This window comes from Solea solea, chromosome 20, assembly GCF_958295425.1.
Source record: "Solea solea chromosome 20, fSolSol10.1, whole genome shotgun sequence".
Classification (NCBI taxonomy): Eukaryota; Metazoa; Chordata; class Actinopteri; order Pleuronectiformes; family Soleidae; genus Solea; species Solea solea.
The window spans coordinates 13,009,821-13,029,396 of record NC_081153.1 but is presented as its reverse complement, the minus strand read 5'-3'; the positions used below and the strand labels follow the sequence as shown (position 1 = coordinate 13,029,396).

Sequence of the window (19,576 nt, the reverse complement as noted above, 5' to 3'; positions counted from 1 at the left end):
AAATCAGTCAAAAAAGTCATAGTATAGTATGTCGTTCAAAATAAGTCAGAAAAAGTCATAGTATATAGTATGTCGTCCAAAATCAGTCAAAAAAGTCATACTATAGTATGTGGTCCAAAATCACCCAAAAAAGTCATAGTATAGTATGTCGTCCAAAATCACCCAAAAAAGTCATACTATAGTATGTGGTCCAAAATCACCCAAAAAAGTCATAGTATAGTATGTCGTCCAAAATCACCCAAAAAAGTCATAGTATAGTATAAAGTCCAAAATCAGTCAAAAAAGTCATAGTATGTCGTCCCGAATCACCCAAAAATGTCATACAATAGTATGTCGTCCCGAATCACCCAAAAATGTCATACAATAGTATGTCATCCAAAATCACCTAAAAAAAAGTTATAGTATAGTATGTGGTCCAAAATCACCCAAAAAAGTCATAGTATAGTATAAAGTCCAAAATCACCCAAAAAAGTCATAGTATAGTATGTCGTCCAAAATCACCCAAAAAAGTCATAGTATAGTATGTCGTCCAAAATCACCCAAAAAAGTCATAGTATAGTATGTCGTCCAAAATCACCCATAAAAGTCATAGTATAGTATAAAGTCAAAATTTACTCAAAATAGTCATAGTATAGTATGTCATCCAAAATAAGTCAAAAAAAGTCATAGTATAGTATGTCGTCCGAAATCACGAAAAAAAGTCATAGTATGTCGTCCCGAATCACCCAAAAATGTCATAGTATAGTATGTCGTCCAAAATTACCCAAAAAAGTCATAGTATAGTATGTCGTCCAAAATCAGTCAAAAAAGTCATAGTATAGTATGTCGTCCAAAATAAGTCAAAAAAAGTCATAGTATAGTATGTCGTCCAAAATCAGTCAAAAAAGTCATACTATAGTATGTGGTCCAAAATCACCCAAAAAAGTCATAGTATAGTATGTCGTCCGAAATCATGAAAAAAAGTCATAGTATAGTATGTCGTCCAAAATCAGTCAAAAAAGTCATAGTATAGTATGTCGTTCAAAATAAGTCAGAAAAAGTCATAGTATATAGTATGTCGTCCAAAATCAGTCAAAAAAGTCATACTATAGTATGTGGTCCAAAATCACCCAAAAAAGTCATAGTATAGTATGTCGTCCAAAATCACCCAAAAAAGTCATACTATAGTATGTGGTCCAAAATCACCCAAAAAAGTCATAGTATAGTATAAAGTCCAAAATCAGTCAAAAAAGTCATAGTATGTCGTCCCGAATCACCCAAAAATGTCATACAATAGTATGTCATCCAAAATCACCTAAAAAAAAGTTATAGTATAGTATGTGGTCCAAAATCACCCAAAAAAGTCATAGTATAGTATAAAGTCCAAAATCACCCAAAAAAGGCATGGTATAGTATGTCGTCCAAAATCACCCAAAAAAGTCATAGTATAGTATAAAGTCCAAAATCACCCAAAAAAGTCATAGTATAGTATGTCGTCCAAAATCACCCAAAAAAGTCATAGTATAGTATGTCGTCCAAAATCACCCATAAAAGTCATAGTATAGTATAAAGTCAAAATTTACTCAAAATAGTCATAGTATAGTATGTCATCCAAAATAAGTCAAAAAAGGTCATAGTATAGTATGTCGTCCGAAATCACGAAAAAAAGTCATAGTATGTCGTCCCGAATCACCCAAAAATGTCATAGTATAGTATGTCGTCCAAAATTACCCAAAAAAGTCATAGTATAGTATGTCGTCCAAAATCAGTCAAAAAAGTCATAGTATAGTATGTCGTCCAAAATAAGTCAAAAAAAGGCATAGTATAGTATGTCGTCCAAAATCAGTCAAAAAAGTCATACTATAGTATGTGGTCCAAAATCACCCAAAAAAGTCATAGTATAGTATGTCGTCCGAAATCATGAAAAAAAGTCATAGTATAGTATGTCGTCCAAAATCAGTCAAAAAAGTCATAGTATAGTATGTCGTTCAAAATAAGTCAGAAAAAGTCATAGTATATAGTATGTCGTCCAAAATCAGTCAAAAAAGTCATACTATAGTATGTGGTCCAAAATCACCCAAAAAAGTCATAGTATAGTATGTCGTCCAAAATCACCCAAAAAAGTCATACTATAGTATGTGGTCCAAAATCACCCAAAAAAGTCATAGTATAGTATGTCGTCCAAAATCACCCAAAAAAGTCATAGTATAGTATAAAGTCCAAAATCAGTCAAAAAAGTCATAGTATGTCGTCCCGAATCACCCAAAAATGTCATACAATAGTATGTCGTCCCGAATCACCCAAAAATGTCATACAATAGTATGTCATCCAAAATCACCTAAAAAAAAGTTATAGTATAGTATGTGGTCCAAAATCACCCAAAAAAGTCATAGTATAGTATAAAGTCCAAAATCACCCAAAAAAGTCATAGTATAGTATGTCGTCCAAAATCACCCAAAAAAGTCATAGTATAGTATGTCGTCCAAAATCACCCAAAAAAGTCATAGTATAGTATGTCGTCCAAAATCACCCAAAAAAGTCATAGTATAGTATGTCGTCCAAAATCACCCATAAAAGTCATAGTATAGTATAAAGTCAAAATTTACTCAAAATAGTCATAGTATAGTATGTCATCCAAAATAAGTCAAAAAAAGTCATAGTATAGTATGTCGTCCGAAATCACGAAAAAAAGTCATAGTATGTCGTCCCGAATCACCCAAAAATGTCATAGTATAGTATGTCGTCCAAAATTACCCAAAAAAGTCATAGTATAGTATGTCGTCCAAAATCAGTCAAAAAAGTCATAGTATAGTATGTCGTCCAAAATAAGTCAAAAAAAGTCATAGTATAGTATGTCGTCCAAAATCAGTCAAAAAAGTCATACTATAGTATGTGGTCCAAAATCACCCAAAAAAGTCATAGTATAGTATGTCGTCCGAAATCATGAAAAAAAGTCATAGTATAGTATGTCGTCCAAAATCAGTCAAAAAAGTCATAGTATAGTATGTCGTTCAAAATAAGTCAGAAAAAGTCATAGTATATAGTATGTCGTCCAAAATCAGTCAAAAAAGTCATACTATAGTATGTGGTCCAAAATCACCCAAAAAAGTCATAGTATAGTATGTCGTCCAAAATCACCCAAAAAAGTCATACTATAGTATGTGGTCCAAAATCACCCAAAAAAGTCATAGTATAGTATAAAGTCCAAAATCAGTCAAAAAAGTCATAGTATGTCGTCCCGAATCACCCAAAAATGTCATACAATAGTATGTCATCCAAAATCACCTAAAAAAAAGTTATAGTATAGTATGTGGTCCAAAATCACCCAAAAAAGTCATAGTATAGTATAAAGTCCAAAATCACCCAAAAAAGGCATGGTATAGTATGTCGTCCAAAATCACCCAAAAAAGTCATAGTATAGTATAAAGTCCAAAATCACCCAAAAAAGTCATAGTATAGTATGTCGTCCAAAATCACCCAAAAAAGTCATAGTATAGTATGTCGTCCAAAATCACCCATAAAAGTCATAGTATAGTATAAAGTCAAAATTTACTCAAAATAGTCATAGTATAGTATGTCATCCAAAATAAGTCAAAAAAGGTCATAGTATAGTATGTCGTCCGAAATCACGAAAAAAAGTCATAGTATGTCGTCCCGAATCACCCAAAAATGTCATAGTATAGTATGTCGTCCAAAATTACCCAAAAAAGTCATAGTATAGTATGTCGTCCAAAATCAGTCAAAAAAGTCATAGTATAGTATGTCGTCCAAAATAAGTCAAAAAAAGGCATAGTATAGTATGTCGTCCAAAATCAGTCAAAAAAGTCATACTATAGTATATGGTCCAAAATCACCCAAAAAAGTCATAGTATAGTATGTCGTCCGAAATCATGAAAAAAAGTCATAGTATAGTATGTCGTCCAAAATCAGTCAAAAAAGTCATAGTATAGTATGTCGTTCAAAATAAGTCAGAAAAAGTCATAGTATATAGTATGTCGTCCAAAATCAGTCAAAAAAGTCATAGTATATAGTATGTCGTCCAAAATCAGTCAAAAAAGTCATACTATAGTATGTGGTCCAAAATCACCCAAAAGAGTCATAGTATAGTATGTCGTCCAAAATCATGAAAAATAGTCATAGTATAGTATGTCGTCCAAAATCACCCAAAAAAGTCATAGTATAGTATGTCGTCCAAAATCAGTCAAAAAAGTCATAGTATAGTATGTCGTCCAAAATCACCCAAAAAAGTCATAGTATAGTATAAAGTCCAAAATCAGTCAAAAAAGTCATAGTATGTCGTCCCGAATCACCCAAAAATGTCATACAATAGTATGTCATCCAAAATCACCTAAAAAAAAGTTATAGTATAGTATGTCGTCCGAAATCACGAAAAAAAGTCATAGTATAGTATGTCGTCCCGAATCACCCAAAAATGTCATAGTATAGTATGTCGTCCAAAATCACCCAAAAAAAGTCATAGTATAGTATGTCGTCCGAAATCACGAAAAAAAGTCATAGTATGTCGTCCCAAATCACCCACAAAAGTCATACAATAGTATGTCGTCCCAAATCACCCAAAAAAGGCATAGTATAGTATGTCGTCCAAAATCACCTAAAAAAAGTCATAGTATAGTACGTCGTCCAAAATCACTCATAAAAGTCATAGTATAGTATGTCGTCAAAAAAGGTCATAGTATAGTATGTCGTCCGAAATAACGAAAAAAAGTCATAGTATAGTATGTCGTCCAAAATCAGTCAAAAAAGTCATAGTATAGTATGTGGTCCAAAATCACCCAAAAAAGTCATAGTATAGTATTTCGTCCGAAATCACGAAAAAAAGTCATAGTATGTCGTCCGAAATCACGAAAAAAAGTCATAGTATAGTATGTCGTCCAAAAAAAGGTCATAGAATAGTATATCGTCCGAAATCACGAAAAAAAGTCATAGTATAGTATGTCGTCCAAAATCAGTCAAAAAAGTCATAGTATAGTATGTGGTCCAAAATCACCCAAAAAAGTCATAGTATAGTAAAAAGTCCAAAATCACCCAAAAAAGTCATAGTATAGTATGTCGTCCAAAATCACCCAAAAAAGTCATAGTATAGTATAAAGTCCAAAATCACCCAAAAAAGTCATAGTATAGTATGTCGTCCAAAATCACCCATAAAAGTCATAGTATAGTATAAAGTCAAAATTTACTCAAAATAGTCATAGTATAGTATGTCATCCAAAATAAGTCAAAAAAGGTCATAGTATAGTATGTCGTCCGAAATCACGAAAAAAAGTCATAGTATGTCGTCCCGAATCACCCAAAAATGTCATAGTATAGTATGTCGTCCAAAATTACCCAAAAAAGTCATAGTATAGTATAAAGTCCAAAATCACCCAAAAAAGTCATAGTATAGTATGTCGTCCAAAATCACCCAAAAAAGTCATAGTATAGTATGTCGTCCGAAATCACGAAAAAAAGTCATAGTATGTCGTCCCGAATCACCCAAAAATGTCATAGTATAGTATGTCGTCCAAAATCAGTCAAAAAAGTCATAGTATAGTATGTCGTCCAAAATAAGTCAAAAAAAGGCATAGTATAGTATGTCGTCCAAAATCAGTCAAAAAAGTCATACTATAGTATGTGGTCCAAAATCACCCAAAAAAGTCATAGTATAGTATGTCGTCCGAAATCATGAAAAAAAGTCATAGTATAGTATGTCGTCCAAAATCAGTCAAAAAAGTCATAGTATAGTATGTCGTCCAAAATAAGTCAAAAAAAGTCATAGTATATAGTATGTCGTCCAAAATCAGTCAAAAAAGTCATAGTATAGTATGTGGTCCAAAATCACCCAAAAAAGTCATAGTATAGTATGTCGTCCAAAATCACCCAAAAAAGTCATAGTATAGTATGTCGTCCAAAATCAGTCAAAAAAGTCATAGTATAGTATGTCGTCCCGAATCACCCAAAAATGTCATAGTATAGTATGTCGTCCAAAATCACCCAAACATGTCATAGTATAGTATGTCGTCCAAAATGTCATAGCTTTTGTCAGGGGTGGGATTCGAACCAGTGCCCCATCGGGGAGGCTGGCACGCAAATGCTAGCGTCAGAGACCGCTCAGTCAAACTGAAACAAAGACATACAGGTTGCAAACCATCTAATCCACACAATTAACTCACCAAAAACGTCAGAGTACAGAATGTCGTCCAAAATCACCAAAAAAGTCATAGTATAGTATGTCGTCCAAAATTACCAAAAAAGTCATAGTATAGTATATCGTCCAAAATTACCCAAAAAAGTCATACTATAGTATGTTGTCCAAAATCACCCAAAAAAGTCCTAGTATAGTATGTCGTCCAAAATCACTCAAAAAAGTCATAGTATAGTATGTCGTCCAAAATCAGTCAAAAAAAGTCATAGTATAGTATGTGGTCCAAAATCACCCAAAAAAGTCATAGTATAGTATAAAGTCCAAAATCACCCAAAAAAGTCATAGTATAGTATGTCGTCCCGAATCACCCAAAAATGTCATAGTATAGTATGTCGTCCAAAATGTCAAAGCTATTGTCAAGGGTGGGATTCGAACCAGTGCCCCATCAGGGAGTGGCACGCAAATGCTAGCGTCACAGACCGCTCAGCCAAACTGAAACAAAAACATACAGATTGCAAACCACCTCATCCACACAATTAACTCACCAAAAAAGTCAGAGTACAGCATGTCTTCCAAAATCACCCAAAAAAGTCATAGTATAGTATGTCGCCCAAAATCACGAAAAAAAGTCATAGTATAGTATGTCGTCCAAAATCAGTCAAAAAAGTCATACTATAATATGTCGTCCAAAATCACCCAAAAAAGTCATAGTTTAGTATGTCGTCCAAAATCACCCAAAAAAGTCATAGTATAGTATGTCGTCCAACATAAGTCAAAAAGGTCATAGTATAGTATGTCGCCCAAAATCACGAAAAAAAGTCATAGTATAGTATGTCGCCCAAAATCACGAAAAAAAGTCATAGTATAGTATGTCGTCCAAAATCACCCAAAAAAGTCATAGTTTAGTATGTCGTCCAAAATCAGTCAAAAAAGTCATAGTATAGTATGTCGTCCAAAATAATTTTAAAAAAGTCATAGTATAGTATGTCGTCCAAAATAAGTCAAAAGAAGTCATAGTATAGTATGTCGTCCAAAATGTCATAGCTATTGTCAGGGGTGGGATTCGAACCAGTGCCCCATCAGGGAGGCTGGCACGCAAATGCTAGCGTCACAGACCGCTCAGCCAAACTGAACCAAAAACATACAGGTTGCAAACCATCTAATCCACACAATTAACTCACCAAAAAAGTCAGAGTACAGCTTGTCATCCAAAATCAGTCAAAAAAGTCATACTATAATATGTCGTCCGAAATCACGAAAAAAAGTCATAGTATAGTATGTCGTCCCGAATCACCCAAAAATGTCATAGTATAGTATGTCTCCCAAAATCACCTAAAAAAAAGTCATAGTCTAGTATGTAGTCCAAAATCACGAAAAAAAGTCATAGTATAGTATGTCGTCCAAAATAAGTCAAAAAGGTCATAGTATAGTATGTTGTCCAAAATCAGTCAAAAAAGTCATACTATAATATGTGGTCCAAAATCACTCAAAAAAGTCATAGTCTAGTATGTCGTCCGAAATCACGAAAAAAAGTCATAGTATAGTATGTCGTCCAAAATTACCCAAAAAAGTCATACTATAGTATGTTGTCCAAAATCACCCAAAAAAGTCATAGTATAGTATGTCGCCCAAAATCACGAAAAAAAGTCATAGCATAGTATGTCGTCCAAAATCACCCAAAAAAGTCATAGTTTAGTATGTCGTCCAAAATCACTCAAAAAAGTCATAGTATAGTATGTCTCCCAAAATCACCTAAAAAAAAGTCATAGTCTAGTATGTCGTCCGAAATCACGAAAAAAAGTCATAGTATAGTATGTCGTCCAAAATCACCCAAAAAAGTCCTAGCATAGTATGTTGTCCAAAATCAGTCAAAAAAGTCATACTAAAGTATGTCGTCCAAAATCACCCAAAATAGTCATAGTATAGTATGTCGTCCAAAATGTCATAGCTATTGTCAGGGGTGGGATTCGAACCAGTGCCCCATCAGGGAGGCTGGCACGCAAATGCTAACGAACAGACCGCTCAGCCAAACTGAAACAAAAACATACAGGTTGCAAACCATCTAATCCACACAATTAACTCACCAAAAAAGTCAGAGTACAGCTTGTCATCCAAAATCAGTCAAAAAAGTCATACTATGATATGTGGTCCAAAATCACTCAAAAAAGTCATAGTATAGTATGTCGTCCGAAATCACGAAAAAAAGTCATAGTATAGTATGTCGTCCCGAATCACCCAAAAATGTCATAGTATAGTATGTCTCCCAAAATCACCTAAAATAAAAGTCATAGTCTAGTATGTAGTCCGAAATCACGAAAAAAAGTCATAGTATAGTATGTCGTCCCGAATCACCCAAAAATGTCATAGTATAGTATGTCTCCCAAAATCACCTAAGAAAAAGTCATAGTCTAGTATGTAGTCCGAAATCACAAAAAAAAGTCATAGTATAGTATGTCGTCCCGAATCACCCAAAAATGTCATAGTATAGTATGTCGTCCAAAATTACCCAAAAAAGTCATACTATAGTATGTCGTCCAAAATCACCCAAAAAAGTCCTAGTATAGTATGTCGTCCAAAATAAGTCAAAAAAGTCATAGTATAGTATGTCGTCTGAAATCACGAAAAAAAGTCATAGTATAGTATGTCGTCCAAAATTACCCAAAAAAGTCATACTATAGTATGTCGTCGAAAATCACCCAAAAAAGTCATAGTATAGTATGTCGTCCGAAATCACGGAAAAAAGTCATAGTATAGTATGTCGTCCCGAATCACCCAAAAATGTCATAGTATAGTATGTCGTCCAAAATCACTCAAAAAAGTCATAGTATAGTATGTCGTCCAAAATCAGTCAAAAAAGTCATAGTATAGTATGTCGTCCAAAATAATTTTAAAAAAGTCATAGTATAGTATGTCGTCCAAAATAAGTCAAAAAAAGTCATAGTATAGTATAAAGTCCAAAATCACCCAAAAAAGTCATAGTATAGTATGTCGTCCAAAATCACTCAAAAAAGTCATAGTATAGTATGTCGTCCAAAATCACCCAAAAAAGTCATAGTATAGTATGTCGTCCAAAATGTCATAGCTATTGTCAGGGGTGGGATTCGAACCAGTGCCCCATCAGGGAGGCTGGCACGCAAATGCTAGCGTCACAGACAGCTCAGCCAAACTGAAACAAAAACATACAGGTTGCAAACCATTTAATCCACACAATTAACTCACCAAAAACGTCAGAGTACAGCATGTCATCCAAAATCAGTCAAAAAAGTCATACTAAAGTATGTCGTCCGAAATCACGAAAAAAGTCATAGTATAGTATAAAGTCCAAATTTACCCAAAATAGTCATAGTATAGTATGTCGTCCAAAATCACTCAAAAAAGTCATAGTATAGTATGTCGTCCAAAATCACCCAAAAAAAGTCATAGTATAGTATGTCGTCCAAAATCACCCAAAAAAGTCATAGTATAGTATGTCGTCCTAAATCACCCAAAAATGGCATAGGATAGTATGTTGCCCAAAATCACCTAAAAAAAAAGTCATAGTCTAGTATGTCGTCCGAAATCACGAAAAAAAGTCATAGTATAGTATGTGGTCCAAAATCACCCAAAAAAAGTCATAGTATAGTATGTCGTCCAAAATCACCCAAAAAAGTCATAGTATAGTATGTCGTCCAAAATGTCATAGCTTTTGTCAGGGGTGGGATTCGAACCAGTGCCCCATCGGGGAGGCTGGCACGCAAACGCTAGCGTCAGAGACCGCTCAGTCAAACTGAAACAAAGACATATAGGTTGCAAACCATCTAATCCACACAATTAACTCACCAAAAACGTCAGAGTACAGAATGTCGTCCAAAATCACCAAAAAAGTCATAGTATAGTATGTCGTCCAAAATTACCAAATAAGTCATAGTATAGTATGTCGTCCAAAATTACCCAAAAAAGTCATACTATAGTATGTCGTCCAAAATCACCCAAAAAAGTCATAGTATACTATGTCGTCCAAAATAAGTCAAAAAAGTCATAGTATAGTATGTCGTCCAAAATCAGTCAAAAAAGTCATAGTATAGTATGGCGTCCAAAATCAGTCAAAAAAGTCATACTATAATATGTGGTCCAAAATCACCCAAAAAAGTCATAGTTTAGTATGTCATCCAAAATAAGTCAAAAAGGTCATACTATAGTATGTCGTCCAAAATAACTCAAAAAAGTCATACTATAGTATGTCGTCCAAAATCACTCAAAAAAGTCATAGTATAGTATGTCGTCCAAAATCACCCAAAAAAGTCATAGAATAGTATGTCATCCAAAATAAGTCAAAAAGGTCATACTATAGTATGTCGTCCAAAATCACCCAAAAAAGTCATAGTTTAGTATGTTGTCCAAAATCACCCAAAAAAGTCATAGTTTAGTATGTCGTCCAAAATAACTCAAAAAAGTCATACTATAGTATGTCGTCCAAAGTCACCCAAAAAAGCCATAGTTTAGTATGACGTCCAAAATAACTCAAAAAGGTCATACTATAGTATGTCGTCCAAAATCACCCAAAAAAGTCATAGTTTAGTATGTCGTCCAAAATAACTCAAAAAAGTCATACTATAGTATGTCGTCCAAAATCACCCAAAAAAGTCATAGTTTAGTATGTCGTCCAAAATAACTCAAAAAAGTCATAGTATAGTATGTCGTCCAAAATCACCCAAAAAAGTCATAGTATAGTATGTCGTCCAAAATCACCCAAAAAAGTCATAGTTTAGTATGTCGTCTAAAATAACTCAAAAAAGTCATAGTATAGTATGTCGTCCGAAATCACCCACAAATGGCATAGGATAGTATGTCGCCCAAAATCACCTAAAAAAAAGTCATAGTATAGTATGTCGTCTGAAATCACGAAAAAAAGTCATAGTATAGTATGGCGTCCAAAATAAGTCAAAAAGGTCATAGTATAGTATGTCGTCCGAAATCACTCAAAAAAGTCATACTATAGTATGTCGTCCAAATCAGTCAAAAAAGTCATAGTATAGTATGTCGTCCAAAATCACCCAAAAAAAGTCATAGTATAGTATGTCGTCCAAAATCACCCAAAAAAGTCATAGTATAGTATGTCGTCCTAAATCACCCACAAATGGCATAGGATAGTATGTCGCCCAAAATCACCTAAAAAAAAGTCATAGTATAGTATGTCGTCCAAAATCAGTCAAAAAAGTCATAGTACTGCATGTCGTCCAAAATCACTCAAAAAAGTCATAGTATAGTATGTCGTCCGAAATCACCAAAAAGGTCATAGTATAGTATGTCATCCCAAATCACACAAAAATGTCATAGTATAGTATGTCGTCCAAAATCACTCAAAAAGTCATAGTATAGTATGTCGTCCAAAATTACCCAAAAAAGTCATAGTATAGTATGTCGTCCAAAATCAGTCAATGCCGTCATACTAATGTATGTCGTCCAAAATCACCAAAAAAGTCATGGTATAGTATGTCGTCCAAAATCACCCAAAAAAGTCATAGTTTAGTATGTCGTCCAAAATAACTCAAAAAAGTCATAGTATAGTATGTCGTCCAAAATCACCCAAAAAGTCATAGTATAGTATGTCGTCCAAAATCACTCAAAAAGTCATAGTATAGTATGTCGTCCAAAATCACTCAAAAAGTCATAGTATAGTATGTCGTCCAAAATTACCCAAAAAAGTCATAGTAGAGTATGTCGTCCAAAATCAGTCAAAGCCGTCATACTAATGTATGTCGTCCAAAATCACCAAAAAAGTCATGGTATAGTATGTCGTCCAAAATCACCCAAAAAAGTCATAGTTTAGTATGTCGTCCAAAATAACTCAAAAAAGTCATAGTATAGTATGTCGTCCAAAATCACCCAAAAAGTCATAGTATAGTATGTCGTCCAAAATCACTCAAAAAAGTCATAGTATAGTATGTCGTCCAAAATCACCCAAAAAGTCATAGTATAGTATGTCGTCCAAAATCAGTCAAAAATGTCATAGTATAGTATGTCGTCCAAAATCAGTCAAAACCGTCATACTAATGTATGTCGTCCAAAATCACCAAAAAAGTCATAGTATAGTATGTCGTCCAAAATCACCCAAAAAAGTCATAGTATAGTATGTCGTCCTAAATCACCCACAAATGGCATAGGATAGTATGTCGCCCAAAATCACCTAAAAAAAAGTCATAGTATAGTATGTCGTCCGAAATCACGAAAAAAAGTCATAGTATAGTATGTCGTCCCGAATCACCCAAAAAAGTCATAGTATAGTATGTCGTCCAAAATCAGTCAAAAAAAGTCATAGTATAGTATGGCGTCCAAAATAAGTCAAAAAGGTCATAGTATAGTATGTCGTCCGAAATCACTCAAAAAAGTCATACTATAGTATGTCGTCCAAAATCAGTCAAAAAAGTCATAGTATAGTATGTCGTCCAAAATCACCCAAAAATGTCATAGTATAGTATGTCGTCCAAAATCACCAAAAAAGTCATAGTATAGTATGTCGTCCAAAATCAGTCAAAAAAGTCATAGTATAGTATGTCGTCCGAAATCACTCAAAAAAGTCATAGTATAGTATGACGTCCAAAATCACTCAAAAAAGTCATACTATAGTATGTCGTCCAAAATCACTCAAAAAAGTCATAGTATAGTATGTCGTCCCAAATCATCATCATATTTGTGTGTATGAAATTGCGGCTCCTTGAGTAGAAGCCAAAACATCTTGGCTGCCTCATAAATATTTTTAGGTAGTTATGTAGACAGCATTTGTCTTGATCATCTTTTTTTATCTAGGATTTAGTTAGTTCATTTGATACTATATTCGGCATGTGTGTGAGGGTGTTAAAATAAAGTGGTCAGGTGCAGCAGAAAGCATCTGTGCAAATGACCAACAAAAACCTGGTCTAAAGTTAGTCAAAGAAAATCTCTTGTCAGCACCCTGGAGTATACGTACGTCTGGAGAGAGGCGTTGGTGCAGTTAATGAGATTCCTGTCGCTCATTTTCTCCAGAATCAACAAGGCACTCGTCTCATGACCCTAAGAGGAACGGGCAGTGATGGACAAAGAAAAACAAACATTAATAGAGTAAGTGACAGGTTAATATCCATAATTTACCATGGCTGGTGCATTAGAAAAAACATTTCCTGTCTTGCTACCTTGCTGCAAGCCAGATGCAATGCTGTGTCTCTGTTTGTATCCTGTAATGTTAAGTCTGCTTTATTGCTGCTCATCAATACTTCTGTAAAACACGAAAGGAGACCGTTACATATCAGAGGTGAAGAAATCCAAAGCTGAGCAGTATATCTATGGGTTAGCAAGTGTACTTACCCACAGCATTGGTCTGTCCATTTAGTGCTGCCATCATTAGCGGTGTCCTCCTTGTGTATGTGTCAACTACATTTACCTGAGCTCCGTGGCTCAGAAGAAGGGAAACGCACTCCACGTGGTCAGAAAAGGCTGCAGCGTGAAGTGGTGTCCTGCATGAATACAAACACAGGTGACATTACAGCGAAAGAGCTTGTGCTCACAGTGGTTACAGAACAATGTCATTTTTGTCTCTTACCTGCCCTTTGCATCAGTAGCATTGACAATTGTAGAGCCCAGGGAGTCGATCAACATCTCAGCCACGCCATCGTTATCATTCATACTACAACGCACAACAAACACTGTCAAAAACCCTCAGGCCAGAGTTCAGCTACATTAAAACAAAGGGAAAACCATAGACTGTACATAAAAATGGACCAGGATTTACAGTGAATCACACTGGTGTCCACGCATGTGCCGTGATTTATCATCCACTTTCCTCTAACTGGGAACATCATTTACAAATCATATGCTTCTGAGGACCCGCAACTTGGAATTGAGATCATTAAAAAATGTTTACTAACAGAGTTTGACAACCAACAGAGTCACCCTCTGGGGGCTAACTGCTACCGCCGTCCTACGTCCTAGACTCCATTTCTCAAACTGGAAGACTACTTCATTTGTATATACAGTCCATGGTGGAAACACATTGTCTTACACAGCACAGTGCAGTGGACTGAATACATTGCCCTTAGTCTTCCTGAACACCTCCTGGTCTAACAACACCTCCACACATGCATCATAACCTGGCGAGACAGAAAGATGAGGGAGAAACAAATGTAAATACATACAACACAGATGTTGGTAGGTCTACAAATTTGTCCCAGGTAATGTCACGGTACCATTGTAGCAAGCCCAGTGCAGCGGTGTGTAGCCCTGGTTGTCTGTGAGGTGTGTGTCAGTGTGTGAGGTGCTGGGGCCCTGCAGCAGAGCACCCAGGGCACCAACACGGCCACAGGCAGATGCCAGGTGAAGAGGGGAACGGCCCCGGATGTCCCTCGTGCACACCGTGGCCCCTCGCTGGAGCAGGGCCTCTACACACTCCTCCTGGCCTGTCACTGCCTGTTTAGAAATGGGAGCATGCAAAGCATCAGAAATGATAAACACACACAATTTATAATAAACATGTTCCTGGGTGAGTGAGTGTCTGACCCCACGGTGTAGTGCTGTCCTTCCCCACCGGTCCTGCTTTACGACACTGGCTCCTTGACTAAGCAGTGAGTACACACACTCGGTGTGGCCGCTCAGCACTGCCAACATCAGAGGAGTCCTGTTCACAGAGTAAGAAATATGACAAAACAGTGCAGTAAAACCTGTTAGTCAATATAAACAATACGTTAATCCAATTACAGCAGTGAAATACTCCAACCTAAGCCATTGGGTTTTTTTTTTTTATTATGCACACACATACACACTCACTGTCCGTTGCTGTCTGGCGCATCCAAATTAATTTGCTGGTCGTTGTTGCTCATGAGCAGGCGCAAGCACTCTGGGTGGCCATTCATAGCTGCAGCAAACAAACAAACACATTTGGCAGTTTGATTCATTGTTCTTAAGCCACGCCCACACTGCACATATTTTCAGAGATAACCGATAACTCCATGCAAGATTACACATACTGTCTTGTGATCAATAGTCTTTGCACTCAGTGCTAGTTCCCACTACACAAGTGTCCGGCAACAGGGTGTCACACATGCGAGAATTGACACAGGGAATAATTTTCATTTTGCTTGTTTTCATGTCCACAGGTCGACCGCAGAACCTTAATTAAAGCACTGCTGTCACTCAGCCTCTGTTTCTCCATCCTGAATTCTGATTAGTTGGGGTGGCTTGAGTTGCTGCAGGCTCAGATCAAATTTCCAGCATTGTGGAAATGGGATCAGGGTCTGTGACTATCAATACTTCACATTTAGCAAATACCTACTGCCAATTCGTGTCTTGCAAAACATTTTGGCAAGAGGATTATCATGTGGTGTGAATTTAGCTTAAAAGCACATATAATACTGCAACCAAACCAGTTTCAGTTATTGTACTGTCAGTGTCTGTATATATGTGTAGTTACATGCATGTACAAACCTGCAGCATGAATGGCTGTCTTTTTCTGTGTGTAGTCATGGGTCATGGGTGAGGCACCATGGTGCAGCAGCAAGGAGACACACTCTTGGTGACCACTTGAGCAGGCAAGGCTGAGCGGGGTGCAGCCCTCTGGGCTATGAACGTCCACATCCAGCAGGGATGCCAGGAGAACCTCTAATGCTCCACAGTGTCCATGATAAGCCTGCGTGAATAAAAAGTAACGCACACACTTTGTTTAAAGGCAGTGGCGGTGGAACTCATCAAAATCAATGGAAAAAAAACATGGTGGAGGGAGTGAAGGAGACAATCTAACCGCCAGATGCAGTGGACTGATGGGGGCCTGGCTCTGTGAGTCACTCAGAATGTCAGTTCCCGATGTTTCCATTAGCTGAAACAGAGACATGGTTTATATATTACTTATGAGAGGTCTTGGTTTAGTTTTTTTAACTCATTACTCCATGTGCGACAATGTTAATGGTATGAGGATGCAGCTGCCCAAAAGACATGGCAAATTTGTAGGCCACAAGGGATTTAAGGTTAAAAAGCATTCTCTTTTCTTAGCCTAAAAAACTGATCTGCCAATTGCTATCCCAACAAAAACAAGATAGAGAATGTTTAGCAGTAGCTTAATTTGACTGCAACACTGGCTGATTCAGATTTCTTCCTTACCACATCAAGAGGAGTCTCACTCGCCATCTAAAAGAGACAGACAAAGACTGTTTTTTTTAATCAGTAGAAGACATACATGTTTTCATTCAGCACAGCAAATGTACACACCAGTTCCAGGCAGAGTGTGCGTCCATAGGCTGAGGCATAATGCACAGCACTATAACCCTGTTTGTCTCTCACTCCTGGATCGGCATCATTCCTCAACAGGTACTCTACACACCTGACAAAGACAGGGGAGAAGCTTAAATCGGACACTGGGGACTCTGATCCGTAAATATAAATAGGTAAACCTCAGAGAAGAACTTACTTTCCATCAGTGTCAGCAGCAGCAGCATAGTGCAGGGGGCTACAGCCTCTCTGGTCCAGCTCATTAACACTTGCCCCGGAGCCCACCAAGGCAAACACGCACTGGAAATTACAGTTGGCTGATGCATAGTGTAATGGAGTCCTGGGAAGGTCAGAGAGTCAATGTGATTTATCTCAGTGACATCTTAATACTCTCCATCATTCTCCAAATTGTTCTCAAATGTTAACCAGTGTCTTCAGTCTTTGTTGTTACTAGATTAATTTCAATTTAAGCTCACCTTCCAAAATTGTCTTTCCTGTTAAAGTCTGCTCCTATGTTTAACAGCAGGTTCAGACACTCCAGGTTCCTGTTTGGAAAGCGAGTTTTAATTGTGATATAAATCTCTCAAAACAAAATAAAAACAATTCTATACAGCAGGAGGTCAGAGACCAAGAAAATAACAATGGTACAATCAGTAAATTCACAATTTAATTTTTCATTTGCAGCCCACACACGTCTCTCATCAGATGATCATTTTATGTGGCTTTGACTCCGTTTTAGCTGCTCAGAGCAAACCAACTTTCAATTCCAATCACCGCCTGTTATATGTGTTCATGTGCATTGTCTATCGCTTTATCCTCCACATGAGGGTCACAAGGCTGCTGACGTCAATCCCAGCTGGCATAGGACGATACACCTTGGACAGGCCCACCAGTCCATTGCAGGGCATACAACATATAGAGATAAACAACCATTCACTCACAATTTAGAATGTCCAATTAAGCTCTGCAGGTTTTTGCACACAGGGAGAACATGCAAACTCCACATAGAAAGGCCCAGACTGGGATACAAACCAGCAACCTTCTTGCTGTGAGGAAACAGTGCTAGCCACCATGTGGCCCACGTGAATGAATGTGGCTCTGTGTTTCAAAATCTTTGGCAACTGTCCTCTAATTATTTTTACATGTATCACCTTACAGCACACAGAGAAATATGGGCTTTCCGTTTGTCTGTACTCCTAAAAAAGAACAAGAATCATAAAAAAAGACAACAATATACTCTATGAAACAATGGTACAACAGACAAAAAACATTCTTACCCTCCAGCTGCAGCAGCATGTAGACAGGTCCTCCCAAAGTCATCAGGGGTGTCTATGTCAAACTCTGCACAAATATGCTATCAGCAAATTATTTTAAGTTAACAAGGTGTTTGCAGTGACAAGTGTGGTGTCAGCATGAATGTACCTGAGGACAGCAGCTTCCTGCAGCAATCTGAGAAGCCACTGAGAGCTGCCAGGTGAAGAGGGAACATCCCGTGAATGCCCCTCCTGAAAACATAAATGGTACAGAGGAGTTAGTTATTACAAGACGGGAAGGATAACGTGTGTGAAGGTGCAGTTTTCATGACAGAAAGAAAACAAAGAGGTTGAGAGGATATGTAACTATCTCTATTCGTATCATTAACAAAGCACAGAATAAACTCAGTTTAAAAGTCAGATGTTACTGACTTGGCGGTGTTGGCTCCTTGTTTGATGAGAGCTGTGATGATGAGCTCGTGGCCGTACCGGGCAGCGATGTGAAGGGCAGAGTTTCTGCTCTTGTCCTCACAATCAATCTCAGCTCCTACATACACATAAATAAACATGTATATGTGTGTCATTCAATTACACCTACACCGGAAAATAAGCACAAGCGCTCAAATTGAGCAAGACAAGACACACATTTAGTATTTATAGATCTTAAAAATCTATTTGAATTCAGGCGCTCACCATTTTGAATGAGGGCCTGACAGCAGGAGAACCTTCCATGGGTAGCTGCCATGTGGAGGGGAGTCTTACCATCCTTACTCTAGACAGATGAAGGGAGAGACAACAACAGAAGACAACGAAAATAGTTACGATCGTCTGAAAAAAACATACACAGGATATAAGTATTAGGGAGGCAGTTTGGGCTGCTGACTCAAATGTAAGTCTAACACTAGTGTCAAACAGCTAAAATGAACAGAACTTGTCTCAAAAACGTTGACCACACACACACACGCACACACACTGAGCAGCTTGCAGCCACAGGGAACCATCACATCCCCCATCTTCCATATGGCCTTGCATCTTGAGGCTCTGAGGACTTAATATCAGTTTCCATCACTGCGACCGAAGTGTTACATACACAATCATTTCAAATCTGTGTAGCACACGCACGCACGCACACACACACACACACACACACACACACACACACACGCACACACACACACTGGTAAGAACTTATCTCACCGTCTTGTTTTTATTACATCAAATTGTGTTCTTTAAAAAAATATGATTATATCATTGTTATCAGTATCACTGTGTGTTTCAGTATTTGTGTGAAACTGTATTTGCATATGGACGCACCCGCATGTTGATATGAGCGCCGTGGGCTAACAGCAGCTCCTGACACAGCGCCCCCTGGCGAGAGGAGGAGGCAAAGTGGAGAGCAGAAAAGCCCCTCTCATTCACCTGAATCAAAATACAAATATAATACAATTCAATAAAGACAGTGACCACAAACAAACCACGGTTTCCTGCAACCCATACACTTTTAATCTGCTATAGGGAGCTGTCATAAGCAGTGTACATTTCTACTTTTACCTGTACTTTTCATGCAGCATGAATTTTGACAACAATGTCTACGAAGTCGGAAAGAACCTGTGCAATTCTCAGCTGCTCGAACAGCAGTAGGAAACTGGATAATTTGGATAAAAACTGAATGCAAACTACACAAACCTATTACCCTTGCCTGTGGCCGTACGGTCTAAATCGATTCCCTGGGCGTGCAGAGGACCACGATGTTCGCCAGAAGTGGATCAAAAATATTAACAGAGGGGACTTAATTTAATTTTGGTTCAAACTCATCAATCTCACAATGAATAGCATGCGGCTGCCGAGGTTAACACAGTGAAAAAGTATGTCAGCTAAGCTAACTTCGCTGAGCTAGCTCACGTTAGACGCCTCTATCAAGGCTGCCAGGTCGCACAGAGTAAATTAACGCAATGTGGTGTTATTGTGAAATATGACGTAAGTTGCTCTAATT

At 37.2% G+C, this 19,576-nt stretch overlaps 1 protein-coding gene across 2 annotated transcripts in view; it reads right to left on the bottom strand.

The window, feature by feature from the left end:
- LOC131446915 (serine/threonine-protein phosphatase 6 regulatory ankyrin repeat subunit A) overlaps positions 1-19,576 on the bottom strand; it is a 36,219-nt gene that overhangs the window by 4,552 nt on the left and 12,091 nt on the right. For both annotated transcript variants that reach the window (XM_058618303.1, XM_058618302.1), the window contains exons 9-27: positions 18,898-19,002; positions 18,277-18,355; positions 18,016-18,130; positions 17,753-17,835; positions 17,608-17,671; positions 16,807-16,875; positions 16,530-16,670; positions 16,331-16,442; positions 16,223-16,249; positions 15,867-15,941; positions 15,554-15,755; positions 14,897-14,984; positions 14,630-14,747; positions 14,320-14,539; positions 14,136-14,223; positions 13,677-13,760; positions 13,442-13,590; positions 13,270-13,352; positions 13,068-13,150 (exon numbers count right to left, since the gene is read on the bottom strand). In XM_058618303.1, coding sequence (XP_058474286.1) covers positions 13,068-13,150; positions 13,270-13,352; positions 13,442-13,590; positions 13,677-13,760; positions 14,136-14,223; positions 14,320-14,539; positions 14,630-14,747; positions 14,897-14,984; positions 15,554-15,755; positions 15,867-15,941; positions 16,223-16,249; positions 16,331-16,442; positions 16,530-16,670; positions 16,807-16,875; positions 17,608-17,671; positions 17,753-17,835; positions 18,016-18,130; positions 18,277-18,355; positions 18,898-19,002 — 1,985 coding nt within the window. The remainder of the gene's footprint in view (positions 1-13,067; positions 13,151-13,269; positions 13,353-13,441; positions 13,591-13,676; positions 13,761-14,135; positions 14,224-14,319; positions 14,540-14,629; positions 14,748-14,896; positions 14,985-15,553; positions 15,756-15,866; positions 15,942-16,222; positions 16,250-16,330; positions 16,443-16,529; positions 16,671-16,806; positions 16,876-17,607; positions 17,672-17,752; positions 17,836-18,015; positions 18,131-18,276; positions 18,356-18,897; positions 19,003-19,576) is intronic.